Source organism: Callithrix jacchus, chromosome 20 (genome assembly GCF_049354715.1).
Source record: "Callithrix jacchus isolate 240 chromosome 20, calJac240_pri, whole genome shotgun sequence".
In the NCBI taxonomy this organism is placed as follows: domain Eukaryota; kingdom Metazoa; phylum Chordata; class Mammalia; order Primates; family Cebidae; genus Callithrix; species Callithrix jacchus.
The window spans coordinates 24383114-24394864 of NC_133521.1; the positions used below are offsets into that span (position 1 = coordinate 24383114).

Here is an 11751-nt window from a genome sequence, read left to right on the forward strand (position 1 = left end):
CGCGACCACTCCCAGCTAATTTTTGTATTTTTAGTAGATACAGGGTTTCATTATATTGACTAGGCTGGTCTCAAATTCCTGACCTCAGGTGATCCGCCAGCCTTGGCCTCCCAAAGTGGTGGCATTATAGGCGGGAGCCACCACGCCCGGCCTTGGAATTTGAGATTTAGAAGGATCATTCTGCCTGCCTTGATGACTCACGTCTGTAATCTCAGCACTTTGGGGAGGCTGAGGTGGGAGGATTGCTTGAGCCCAGCAGTTTGAGACCAGCCTGGGCAACATAGAAAGACCTTGTCTCTACCCCCGCCGCCACCAAAAAGGTGGGGAGGGGCGTCATTCTGGCTGCTCCGCTCTGTGGTTAGGACCAAGTCAAAGGTGGAGGAGGGAAAACCGGAAAACCAGGTGAGAGGCTTGGACTAGGGTGGCTGCGTCATTGGATGGATGGGTGGACACCAGGGTGGGGCTCTTAGGAGAGGCTTCTGGAGCGGTTGATACCTAAATGGAGAGGAAGCAGTGGGGTGTTCTAACAACGGTGAAGAATTGGAGAGGCCGCTGGGTTCGGAGTGTGCAGAGTGTGGCGGCCGCGTAGTTGGCGACCTCAGGCACGTGATTGCCTGGCCCGGTAGCCCCGCGCTCTAACACCTTCAGCACCCGGGCCCGAGTAAGGGGCGGTGTTGGCCCCTCCCGGGTCCCGCCTTTCTGCTCGCCTTTCGTCCTCTTTGGCCATTGGGCAATGTCTTTGTCCATCAAGACCCGCCTCCGCAGTTGAGCCAACCAGGGCTGGCGGGAGGGCGCTTCCTTCTGGAGCTGGGTCCTTACTAGGGGCTGCTGCCTGGGTCAAGTGCGGACCCAGTAGCTGCAGTTGTGGAGCTGTGGGCAGGAGCATAACTGACCGGATCGAGCGGGCGGCTGTGGCCTCGCAAGCTGGTGAGAAGCGGGTGAGGGTCCGAGGTGGGGAAGAGAACGAGCGGGGGATGTGGACACCTCTTTACCCGCCAGGCCTCGCCGGCGCCTGACCCTCCCGGCCTGCGGCACCCGCTCAGGTGACGGGGCGGAGAGCTGAGGTGAGGGGGTGGACCCGCGGCCAGAGGGACCAGCTGGGCCCACGACCACGGTCACCCCACTCACATGCGCGCGCCACGTGGGCCCGCGGGCTCGCCGACGACCCTTGGCTACCTACTGGGGCACCCCACTAGCTGCTCTGACCCTTCGAGCACCCCTTGGAGCTCCGTGTCCCCACTGCGCTCCCCTGTTTTACAGGCTGGCAAGCTGGGGCTGAGGCACCAAGCGGGTCGCCCGGGGACACCCAGCTGGAGTACGGCCGTGCCGGAGTTCTAGGGAGATAGGGCTTGGTGGGCTCCCTGCACTTAGCGATGAGGCTGTAGTCAGAGACTTGAACTTGGGACCTGTCTGTTTTCTTTAAGGATTCAAAATGGTTTGCGTCCCAGCTGGGGCGGATCGCCCTGCACCGCTGCCTGTCTTGGCTGCAGGGCTGGAGCGTCAGGTGCCCTCTGCTCCCGGACCTACTGCCCCAGTCCCGACTTCTGCGGGGTGGGGGTGGGGGGGGTGAGGGGACGGTTCTCAGTGCTGGGAGCTCTCAAGATCCGGACAAATGATCTCGAGATGCCGAGGGCAGGATTCATACATGAAACCTGAGAAAAGCTCATTATAATGGGTCAAGTTTTTTTTTTTTTTTTTTCTTATTTTATTTTATTCTAAGGAGAAATATCACCAGAGGCTAGTGAAGGGACTAGGAAACTCGTCACCCCCTTGTGGAGGCAGATGTGAAGCTTTTGGAAATCAGTTTGGCAATGAGTCTCCACCCTTTGACCTACTGACTCCTTGTTTGGGAAATCACGAGGATAAAACCTAAGTAGAGAAAAGTTTACTGCATAAGGCAGTGCAGTTTGGTGGGGTTTTGTTGTTGTGTTTTTTTTTTAAGAGACAGATCTGGTTCTGTCACCCAGGCTGCAGTGCAGTTGTGTGATCACAGCTCACTGCAGCCTCGAACTCAGAGAGCTCAAGCAATCCTCCCACCTCAGCCTCTTGAGTACCTGGGACTACAGGCACGTGCTACCATTCCCAACTAATGTAAAAATTTTGGTAGAGATGAGGGCACTTGCTGTATCACTCAGGGTGGTCTCAAACTTCCTAGCCTCAAGGGATACTCTAGCCTTGGCCTCTCAAAATGCTGAGATTATAGGCATGAGCCACACTGTGCCCAGTCCAGTTTGATATTTTATATTAATAAATAGCAAGTAGGCCAGGTACAGTGGCTCACACCTGTAATCCCAGCACTTTGGAAGGCCAAGGCAGGTGGATCACCAGGTCAGGAGATCGAGACCATCCTGGCTAACACGGTGAAACCCTGTCTCTACTAAAAATACAAAAAATTAGCTGGGCATAGTGACAAGTGCCTGTATTCTCAGCTACTTGGGAGGCTGAGGCAGGAGAATCGCTTGGACCTGGGAGGCAGAGGTTGCAGTGAGCCGAGATTGTGCCAGTGCACCCCAGTCTGGGCAACAAAAGAGAGCTTCCATCTCAAATAAAAATAAAAATAAAATAAATAAATAGCAAGCAAGTAAGTAGTAGAAACAATCTCTAAATTTCCAGCAGTAGAGAATGGTTAAGTACGTTGTGATTGTTTATGCCAAAATGTAGCCATTAGATGTAAAAAAAATGCTCTTATCAGAAAAGCCAGATTCAAAGTTGTGATTACAACTCTACAGAAATATGTACAAAATGACTGGGCACTGTAAGTCCCACCTGTAATTTCAGCACTTTGGGAAGCCAAGGGCAGAGGATCGCTTGAGCCCAGGAATTTGAGACCAGCCTGGACAACACAGGGAGACCCTGTCTATTAGCTGGGCATGGTGGCACATGCCTGTAGTCCCAGCTACTCGGGAGGCTGAGGCAGGAGAATCCCTTGAGGCCAGAAGGGCAAGGCTGCAGTGAGCCACGATCTTACCATTGCACTCTAGCCTGGGGACAGAGCCAGACTCCATCTCAAAAAAAAAAAGGTCGGGGGGCCAGGCACAGTGGCTCACACCTGTAATCCCAGCACTTTGGGAGGCTGAGGTGGATGGATCGCTTAAGTCTAGGGGTTCAAGACCAGCCTGGGTTACACGACAAAACCCAATCCCTACAAAATGTATAAAAATTAGCCAGGCATGGTGGCGCACACCTGTGGTCCCAGCTACTTGGGAGGTTGAGGCAGAAGAATCACTTGAATCTGGGAGGCGGAGGTTGCAGTGAGCTGAGATCACGTCACTGCACTCCAGCCCAGGCAGCAGTGCGAGACTCCTCTCAAAAAAAAAAAAAAAAGAGTGGGGAGGACAGAATGACTAGAGGGGTATGTACCTAATGATGAAAATAATAACTCTTTTTTTTTAAGCAGACGGGTCATATTTTATTAAATTCTCACAAAACCTTCTAAGACTAATATTCCCATTCTGCCAATAGATAACTGGAGTGAATGTTACCTCATCAGCAGTGTGTCTGATGCTACACAGGATAGCATCACAGCTAGTGTGCTGTTGGGCCTCTGAAAATGTCATATTTAGCTGGTATTTGAGGACTTAGTGTGTGCCAGGTACAGGGCTAGGCACTGGAAAGCTATTGGTGAGTAAGGTGCTGTGGTTGCTTGAGTCACAGAGTTTATAGACTAGTGGGGAAGCGTATATATATATATATATATATATATATAATGGTTTATTTTTTGGGACAGGGTCTTGCTCTGTCACCCAGGCTGGAGTGCAGTGGTGGGAGCACTGCACACTGCAGCCTTCAGCCTTGACCTCCAGGGCTCAAGCAATCCTCTGGCCTCAGCCTTCTGAGTAAATGAGACTAAAGGTGTGTGCCACCATGCCCAGCTAATTTGTAAAAAAATCTTTTTGTAGAGACCAGGTCTTCTTATGTTGCCCAGGCTGGTCTCAGAACTCCTAGGCTCAAGTATTCCTCCCACCTCAGCCTTTGGCGTGGCTGAGATTACAGGTATGAGCCACTATTCCTGAAGCAGATTATTTATTTGTTTTTGTTTTTATTTATTTATTTATTTTGAGACAGGGTCTCACTCTCATTGTCCAGGCTAGACTGCAGTGGCACGGTCACTGCTTTCTGCAGCCTCAACTTCCTAAGCTCAGGTGATTCTCCCACCTCAGCCTCCCAAGTGGCTGTGACTGCAGGTGCACACCACCATACCTGGCAAAATTTTTTTGTTTTTTTCAAAAGACAGGGTTTCACCATGTTGCCCAGGCTAGTCTTGAATTCCTGGACTCAAGCTATCCACCCACCTTGGCCTCCCAAAGTGCTAGGATTACAGGCATGTGCTACCACGCCTGGCCCCTGAAGCAGATATTTTAGATGAACACTTATAATCTGCTGGTGAGAATGAGTTTAGTGTATTTTAAATAGTTTATTCTAAGTTATTTTTGTTCAGGATATGAGCAAATTAAATGTTTTTAGAGGTTAGTATTTTTAAGAAATTAAATTTGAAACTTCAACTTTTTAATTTTTAGGTTTAAAAATATCCTTTTTTGCTGAGGGAACACAATTGTTGGTATAGTGTCAGAATGTCAAGTACTGTGTCCTACTGGATCTTAAATTCTACAAGGAACAGCATTGCCACATTGCAAGGGGGCAGACGCTTATACTCCAGGTGCGTCTCAAACAGGAATAAATTTAAATGGAGACTCTTTTCCTGGGTGCCACCTACCCTAAACAGTTCCCCATGTGGTGGCTTCACTCTCTGCAAAGCCTACAGACACACATCAACAGAGGAAGATGATTTTCACTTGCAACTCAGCCCTGAGCAAGTAAATGAAGTGCTTCGAGCTGGTGAGTCAGCCCACAAGATTCTTGACCTTGAAAGCAGAGTTCCAAATTCAGTGTTGCAGTTTGAGAGCAACCAGCTGGCTGCAAATTCCCCAGTGGAAGATCGGCGAGGTGTAGCCTCCTGCCTGCAAACCAATGGACTGATGTTTGGCATCTTTGATGGACATGGTGGTCATGCATGTGCCCAAGCAGTGAGCGAGAGGCTCTTCTACTACGTGGCAGTGTCGCTGATGTCCCACCAGACCCTGGAGCACATGGAGGGAGCTGTGGAAAGCACGAAGCCCTTGCTGCCCATCCTGCATTGGCTCAAACACCCAGGGGACAGTATCTACAAGGATGTCACATCCGTGCATCTTGACCACCTCCGTGTCTATTGGCAGGAACTGCTTGATTTGCACATGGAAATGGGACTAAGCATTGAGGAAGCATTAAGGTACTCCTTCCAGAGACTGGATTCTGACATCTCGCTGGAAATCCAGGCCCCCCTGGAAGATGAGGTGACAAGGAACCTGTCACTCCAGGTTGCTTTCTCCGGGGCAACAGCTTGCATGGCTCATGTTGATGGAATTCACTTGCACGTGGCAAATGCTGGTGACTGCCGAGCCATCCTTGGTGTCCAGGAGGACAATGGCATGTGGTCTTGTCTGCCCCTTACCCGTGACCACAATGCCTGGAACCAGGCTGAGCTGTCCCGGCTAAAGAGGGAGCACCCTGAATCAGAGGACAGGACGATCATCATGGAGGACAGGCTGCTGGGTGTCCTCATGCCCTGCAGGGCCTTTGGGGATGTCCAGCTGAAGTGGAGTAAAGAGTTGCAGCGCAGCATTCTGGAAAGGGGCTTCAACACCAAGGCCCTCAACATTTACCAGTTCACACCCTCACACTACTATACTCCACCCTACCTTACTGCTGAGCCTGAGGTCATATACCACAGGCTGAGGCCCCAGGATAGGTTCCTTGTGCTGGCGTCAGATGGCCTGTGGGACATGCTGAGCAATGAGGACGTGGTAAGGCTGGTGGTGGGGCACCTGGCTGAGGCAGATCCGCACAAGACAGACCTGGCCCAGAGACCCACCAACTTGGGGCTCATGCAGAGCCTGCTGCTGCAGAGGAAAGCCAGTGGGCTCCACGAGGCTGACCAAAATGCAGCCACGCGGCTGATCAGACATGCCATCGGGAGCAATGAGTATGGGGAGATGGAGCCAGAGCGGCTGGCGGCGATGCTGACATTGCCAGAAGACTTGGCAAGGATGTACAGGGATGATATCACTGTCACTGTGGTGTATTTTAACTCAGAATCAATTGGTGCATATTACAAGGGGGGTTAAGAATCTCCCATCCTGTTGTCAAGGTTAGCATAAATGCTCTTCTAAAACGTTTTCACTTACTATTGAACTAGCTATCCAAACTTTACTGTTAAAATTGTAGGCAGATTTAATTTGCTAAATGGACAACAGGAGGAATAAAAACAAACAGCCTAGCTTTAAAAAAACAGTGAAATAGCAGTGATTTCATGTCCCTGTATGTTTTGATCAAGTCTTATGTGCAGAGTGGACAGAGCATAAAGTCTATGGAATTGGCTTGGGCTCATATAGCCCAAGTCTTTTGATGAAGATGTTAAACTGTATCAGCCTGAACCTTCAAAGGGTAAATTTAATCATGATTCCGAGAATAAAGAACTTCAGGATTTTCTGAGGTCTTGCCACAAAATCTGCAAATTTGATAATTCTCCTGAATTCACAATCATGGACTTCTAGATTATGAAGAGATATTTTATTTGTTTGTCTTTTATTTAAATTACTAAGGCCTAGGTTTACAAAGCATACTACAGTACACTTTTCTATGCAATATCCTAACTTTTTGTGTGATTATACTTGCGAGAAATTTTGTAATACTACATTCTAGTTCTGTTTTCATTTATTTTTAAAATGGAATCCTTAAACTTGCAAACATGCCTACTGTAAGCATGCATGGAATGACTTGTTTTGGTTTTCAGCTGATAGGATCTATGCCTCTGGACCAGCTGAACTTACTGGTGCAGCTTTTGGTCCCCTCTACTGAGTCCCATTCTAGAAACTTTGAGCCATGCTGGGAGGTAACTAGTCTATGCCTTAACCCCTAACCTTTCCTGTGTTGGTAAAATTTCCTCCTGGGCTGAGCCTTCAGGGGTTGATTCACAGCATTTAAGCTTTCTGATTATACCTCTCAAACATTCTTCTGTCAATTCCACACAATCCTTCTACGTCTGCTATGCTGAACCCCTCACTTACCATGCACCTCCCGACGACAAAATACTGTGTGAAAGAATCTTTCACATGTTCCTGCTTCATGTGGTTGCAGGAAAGGAGAAGATGTGATTGCATATGGTACTTGTGGTGATAGATGTTTAGACAGGACAGGTTTATTTAGTGGATTGTGGACTAAAGATTCAACCTCTATCTGGAGAGGTGAAAACACAAAAGGCTTAAGGAAAAGTTTCTAACCAAGGTTCTCTGAATCCTTTACTGAGAGGTGATGGGGAGGAAGAAGGAGTGAGACTTACCAAATGGGATGCTTGCCCCAATACTGTGGGATAAACCACCATTGCCACTCCTCAGGAATTAGACCATATTTAGTATAGGAGTTGGGGCAAAAATAAAAGTTTAACTTGTAATGGCTTCTGTGGGCTGCAGATTCTTTGTATCTACTTGGAAATTCAGTCATGTGGATCCGTTGTGGAGATGAATTTCATCTCATGAATTGCTATGGCATTTAAACAACAGGAAATGTGTCCCTAAATGGAAACAACTATAATCCCACAAAACCAACAATTTTATTTCCTGTGCTACATCAGGCAGAATTCTTCAATGAAGCTGAGCTACATTTGTTGACCCCTTTTCTCATCTTACCCCTTTATGCCATCTGCTGAAAAGAAAAGCAAATAGCTAGGTTAGGTTTTCTGGTTTTTTTTTTTTTGTCTGTGTCCCAGCTGACATTCAGTCAAATATTGGGATACTTCTAATTTGGTGGTGTTTCTCTGTACATTTTTCAGTGCAACTATTTAGTCATGTAGTTTCATCTAAGACATTCTTTTTTGAATATTTAAGCCTTGATCCTTTTATTCTGAAACCATTAATATTCCTTCTTATCACCTAGATCTTTTATTTTTTCTTTTCTTTTCTTTTGAGACAGGGTCTTGCCCTGTTGCCCAGTCTGGAGTGCAATGGCATGATCTTGGCTCACTGAAACCTCTGCATCCCAGGCTCAAACAACCCTGCCTCAGTGCCCACCCCCCCACCCCCACCACCACCAAACTAGCTGGGATTACAGGTGTGCAAAACCATGCCTGGCTAATTTATTTTTTATTTTTTGTAGAGACAGGGTTTTGCCATGTTGCCCAGGCTGGTCTTGAACTCCTAGACTCAAGTGATCTGCCCACCTTGTGTTATAGGCATGACCTACCACACCCAGCCTATCTCCTAGATCTCAAATCAAAAATAAAATGAAAATGACTTCCATTCTGCTAGCATGAGGGTTTGTTGCTAAAACTGAGGAGTCTATCTGACGCTTACTTTTCGTTGTTTTTTGAGACAAGGTCTTGCTTTGTCACCCAGGCTGGAGTGCAGTGATGTGATTATAACTCACTGTAATGTCAAATTCCTGGGCTCCAATGCTCCCTCCCACCTTAGCCTCCCAAGCAGCTGGGTCCAATTTTAAAATATATATATATTTTTTTGTAGAAACATGGTCTCGCTATGTTGCCCAGACTGGTTGTCTGACATTTTCTTTGTCCTTTATTCCAAATTCCTGGGCTCCAATGCTCCCTCCCACCTCAGCCTCCCAAGCAGCTGGGTCCAATTTTAAAATATATATATATTTTTTTGTAGAAACATGGTCTCGCTATGTTGCCCAGACTGGTTGTCTGACATTTTCTTTGTCCTTTATTCTTTATACCAGCTAATCCCTGGAGTACACTTGAAGCCTTTACTAGCATACAAAGTACCTGAATCCTACTTTGGAGCCTAGCATGGGTCATAAATGTATCTGATTTATTAACCTGTGAGACAACTGAGAGAACACAGACTCCTTACCTGTGACTCTAGGCGTATCTGGTTTTTCTCTAATAGATTTTCCTGCTTTCTAGTTAGTTATATTGAGAAAGAAGAAAGACTTATTTATTATTATTTTTTTCCACTGTGAATCATCAGTTCTTTCCATGAACATTCTGGGGAGCGCCTCCTGGTTAAACTCCTGTCTCCCTAACCACTATCCTGCTGTCATTGAACTTATTGAAGCACATGGGCTACTGCTTCAGGGACACTGGGATTTGAGAGGAGGTTAGTAGTACTTTTCAGGTCTTTTAAAGCATTTATTATTCCTTTTATACAGAGATTTCAGTATTGAGACTTAAAATGAACTGAAAAATGAGATGGAACATTTAATATCGTAGATGTAACTTTTGAAGAAAGTCTGCTTTGGTGCTTAAAATTGTATATGATTTTAGGTAAGAAACTTTGATAATATTGGCATAATTTAGATTTACTACCTTTTTTTCTTTTTTTGAGACAGTCTCACTCACAATCTCACTGCACAATCGCAGCTCACTGCAACTTCTGCCTCCTGGGGTGAAGTGATTTTCGTGCCTCTGCCACCCAAGTAGCTGGGATTACAGGCATGCACCACCACGCATAGCTAAGTTTTTGTATTTTTACTAGAGAAAGTGTTTTGCTATGTTGGCCAGGCTGCGGAACTCCTGAGCTCAAATGATCCTCCCACCTCAGCTTCCCAAAGTGCTACCCTTATAGGCATGAGCCACCACACCTGGCCAGATTTAAAAAAAATATATAAATATAGCTCTGTTGATTCTGGGGCTTGGTCAAAAAGGATAGATAACATAGTATTCTAAATTCAAATTCATGGCTAGGCACCTTGTCCTACATCTGTAATCCCAGCACTTTGGGAGTCGAAGACAGAAGAATCGCTTCAGCACAGCATGAGACCAGCCTGGGCCACATAGACATTGCCTCTACAAAAAAAATTTAAAAAAATAGCCAGGTGTGGTGCATGGCCTGTAGTCTCAGCTACTTGGGAGGGTGAAATGGGAGGATCTCTTGAGCCCAGGAGGTCTAGGCTGGAGTGAGCTGTGATTGTGCTACTGTACTCCAGACTGGGCAACAGGGTGAGACCATGTCTCAGAAAAAAAAAGTTTGAATTAAAAAAAAAAAGCTGGCTGGGTATGGTGGCTCACGCCTGTAATCTCTGAACTTTGGGAGGCTGAGGTGGGTGGATTACCTGAGGTCAGGAGTTCAAGACCAGCCTGACCAACATGGTGAAACCCTGTCTCCACTAAAAATACAAAAATTAGCTGGGCGTGGCGGCACATGCCTGTAATCCCAGCTACTTGGGAAGCTGAGGCAGGAGAATCGCTTGAATCCAGGAGGTAGAGGTTGCAGTGAGCCAAGATTGTGCCATTGCACTCCAGCCTGGACAACATGAGCAAAACGCCATCTCAAAAAAACAAAAACAAAGTCAAATTAGCATGATAGATCAGATTACTTAGATCCAACTTTCTGAAATATTATTCATAACATTAAGGCTAATTTATTATAATGAAAATGTAAACTTTGAGGTGTGTTAATATATAAACATCTTTTTCCCAGAGGTACCTTTGCCCTAAAAGGTCTTTGGTATTCAGCACCCTGGGTAAAGTTCAGTTTAGACACAATCAAATTGGCATCTTTTAAACATAAGTGAAATAGAAAGAGCTTGAACTTGAGTTACTTAAAGATACAGTATAATTAATTATATAGAACAAAACAAAAACATGTTTAGAATGACTCTGGCTTCATTCTTATCCATCAGCCCCTAGTGGCCTATATTCAGCCTTGGAAAAGTCTTAACTTCCCAGGTTAAACCAGAATATTCTGGAACTGAGCCATCTAACTTTCATCTTAAAGTGGATCATTTGTCTCTGAAATGTGACTCTTGTGGCAGAAAAAGCCCTGGTGTTGCCTTGGAGCTGGGGATAAAAGCCAGTGGGTCAGCCTGTGACGAGAGCTGTCCCTGGCACCATCTGAGTGGAAAGTTCATTGCACCAGCCGTGCAGCCGTCTGAACCGACTGAAGCCCTGTCCCTTACTCCTCAGGCACCTGACGCTTAACTTGCCTCCTGGGAAATAATTATCAAGCATTTACTTGGAACAATTATTAATCATGTTCTTTAATAATTACTGACATTTGTATTTTAAGCTGTATACCAATGTGCACATTTGACACTGATTTTCTAACCATTAGAGATATTTAATTAAAACTTGTAAATGAAAGAAACAAAATGAAATTTGGTTTCTTTTGGTTTGAATCCTATTTTTTTTTCAGTCCTTAGGGTACTAGATTAGACCAACCTTTGTTTCACCACTTTATCTGACTGTAGAAGACTTTAGGCTATTCAGGAGTCCACCCAAAAGAGAAGTATGCTGCTCTGCAAAGTGTGGGTGGCTGTTGCTCACACAGGAGATCCTCATTTAGTGTTAACCATGTGCGTGGAGATCCGAAAAGAAGTGAAGGCTTTTTGTGTGAGGGTCTCCACACACTCAGGGCCAAAGCCTGCCAGAATTTCATACTATGTAACTTAAGATTTTAAAACCAACTTGGCCCATTACCCCACCCCCTGGAAGAGAGAAGTGGGCAGAAGTGGACAGTGCAGTGGCTCATACCATCACGCCCAGCCAACTCCCCTTTTCAGCGTGACCAAATTCAGGCCCAGAGGTTGAAAAACATCCATAACACAGTGTGGTAGGGGCAGGATTTGAACCAAGTCCAAAGACCCAATACTGGGCTTTCAGGAAGGGATAATTATGAACAGTTTTTTTGCATAATTTTGGCCTGGAATGGGTGGGGCTGGGAAGAGACTTGGTACTGAGAGGAAGCTAGGGGGCTTTTT

At 46.2% G+C, this 11751-nt stretch overlaps 1 protein-coding gene across 3 annotated transcripts; it reads left to right on the forward strand.

Annotated features, from left to right (window-relative positions):
- The first annotated feature begins 205 nt into the window (after window positions 1-205).
- PDP2 (pyruvate dehydrogenase phosphatase catalytic subunit 2) lies at window positions 206-11143 on the forward strand. 3 transcript variants are annotated; one of them, XM_078357377.1, is made up of 2 exons: window positions 206-402; window positions 4518-11143. In XM_078357377.1, exon 2 carries the CDS (start codon window positions 4572-4574, stop codon window positions 6159-6161), a length of 1590 nt encoding a protein of 529 aa, XP_078213503.1. In that variant the 5' UTR covers window positions 206-402; window positions 4518-4571; the 3' UTR covers window positions 6162-11143. The 3 variants fall into 3 exon arrangements, with proteins under 3 accessions (XP_078213503.1, XP_078213502.1, XP_003735365.1); XM_078357376.1 differs by lacking the exon at window positions 206-402 and adding an exon at window positions 799-938; XM_003735317.6 differs by lacking the exon at window positions 206-402 and adding an exon at window positions 799-927.
- Window positions 11144-11751: the final 608 nt, after the last annotated feature.